Genomic DNA, 1,865 nt, shown 5'->3' with positions numbered 1-1,865 from the left:
ATCCTCATGAATACACTAACAAGCACAACAAAATCAAACAAAATCAAGCACAATTAAACAACTCAACAAAATATAACAATCACAAAATCAAACAAAGACTCTAAAACTACATGCAAGAAACTATATACAAGGAGGATCATACCATGGGGGGGTATCTCCCACCTAGCACTTTTCTTTAACGTCCTTAAGTTAGATGGTCATGAGCTTCAGATCATCTTTTTGAAACATCCTCAAGGACATCCATCTTGTCCTTCCTGTTGGCCCTGGTAAGAGTGTCCTACAAGGGGAGATGCTTCCACTTGTCAATTGCACCATGATTTGGTGCCCTATTTACTTGAGGATATGGAAGTCGTGGATCCTTCCCCTTTTCCTTGCTAACTCCTCTTATACCCAAATTCCTACTGACACTTATCTCATCATCACTCCCAAATTGTTCTTCAATCACATCATCTTCAACAATGTCACAACCAAAAATTGAATGTACCTCTAGAGGTTGCCTCATGGTTTCCTCCAATTTGAACTTCACCACCTTCCCTTTGGCCTCACATAAATAATCCCCCGAAAATGTATCTAATTTAAACCGGGATGTCTTCAAGAATGGCTTCCCAAGTAAGATGGAGGATGGCCTATCCAAATCAATGGGAGGTGTCTCTAGGATATGGAAATCCACCGGAAAGATTAAGTCCTGAATTTTCACCAATACATTCTCGGTAATACCCACAACTAAAATTATACTCTTGTCCGCAAGCACAAACCTAGCCCCAGATCGCTTCAACGGTGCAAGGTTCAACTTCTCATAAATTGAGAGTGGCATAATGCTCACACACGACCCTAGGTCGTACATACAATCCTTAAGTTGAATCTCACCAATCATACAAGATACTAAGCAAGGACCGGGATCACTATATTTTTCGAGAAAATTATCCATCACAGAAGAAACAGAATTTCCTAATAGATTCATCCCTAGTCCACCAATCTTATCTTTATGAGTGCACACATCCTTAAGAAACTTAGCATATTTCGGAACTTGATGTATGGCATCAAAGAGTGGAATATTTATCTCCACATTCTTGAAGATTTTCACTATGTTGGGATCAAGCTCCTCATGCTTCTTGGCCTTCTTGGCTAACGTAAGGAAAGGTATAGGGATTTGTTCCTCTAAGTTGCTTTTCCGCTTCGGTTCCTTGGCCCTCAATTGCTCTTCTTCTTCATTTACAACTTCTTCCTCCTTTTCATCTTCATCTATCTCCATTGTTTTACCAACTTCTACATTAGGAATATCATCTGCCAACATGATAGGCTTGGGTTCAACTTCCTCAACCGTTGTACCACTCCTCAAGGTAATTGCATTGATGCTATCCTTTGGGTTTGAGAGAGGTTGAGAAGGAAGGTTGGATGAGCTAGAGGCTTGGTTGGTGTTGGTATTGTTGGTAGGGGGTAGGACCAACCTTGAGAGAATATCGGCTATGGAGGACATTTGAGCACTCATAGTGCTAACTTGTTCATCCTATTGTTCTCTTCCTGTTTCTCCATCATAGCCCTAAGTCTCTCTTACTCATGGTAGAGTGCACGGTTAGAGTCATCACCTTGGTTGGTGGGAGAAGAAGAGGGTTGATAGGTTTGTTGTCTTTGATGAGGCATTTGGTATCTATGGTTATTGTTGGTTTTGTTGTGAGTGTTGGTATGGTTGGTCATGGTGGTTTTGGTTGGCGTTGTTGTGATAATGAGAGGATGAGTTGCCTTGGTTCCATCTTTGATTGTGGTTGTTCCCTTAACCATTTTCCATCCACCCTTGATTGGAACTATTACCATGAGAGTAATTGTTTTGGCCTTGAGATTGATAGGGTGGATGGTTGTTATAGTTC

The 1,865-nt window shown here is 41.0% G+C and overlaps 1 protein-coding gene across 1 annotated transcript; it reads right to left on the bottom strand.

Moving 5' to 3' along the window:
* Positions 1-277: 277 nt before the first annotated feature.
* On the bottom strand, positions 278-1,489 carry LOC112785926 (uncharacterized). The gene has a single exon (XM_025829350.1). The coding sequence runs from the start codon at positions 1,487-1,489 to the stop codon at positions 278-280; it is 1,212 nt and encodes a 403-aa protein (XP_025685135.1).
* Between the last annotated feature and the right edge of the window lie 376 nt (positions 1,490-1,865).

This window comes from Arachis hypogaea, chromosome 20 (assembly GCF_003086295.3).
Source record: "Arachis hypogaea cultivar Tifrunner chromosome 20, arahy.Tifrunner.gnm2.J5K5, whole genome shotgun sequence".
Taxonomy (NCBI): Eukaryota; Viridiplantae; Streptophyta; class Magnoliopsida; order Fabales; family Fabaceae; genus Arachis; species Arachis hypogaea.
The sequence above is the reverse complement of the archived record's forward strand: the minus strand, read 5'-3'. Positions and strand labels throughout refer to the sequence as shown.

Bases quoted from the DNA above. Each gene is read 5' to 3' on its own strand.
- LOC112785926 (XM_025829350.1), bottom strand. From the start codon at position 1,489: ATGAGTGCTCAAATGTCCTCCATAGCCGATATTCTCTCAAGGTTGGTC.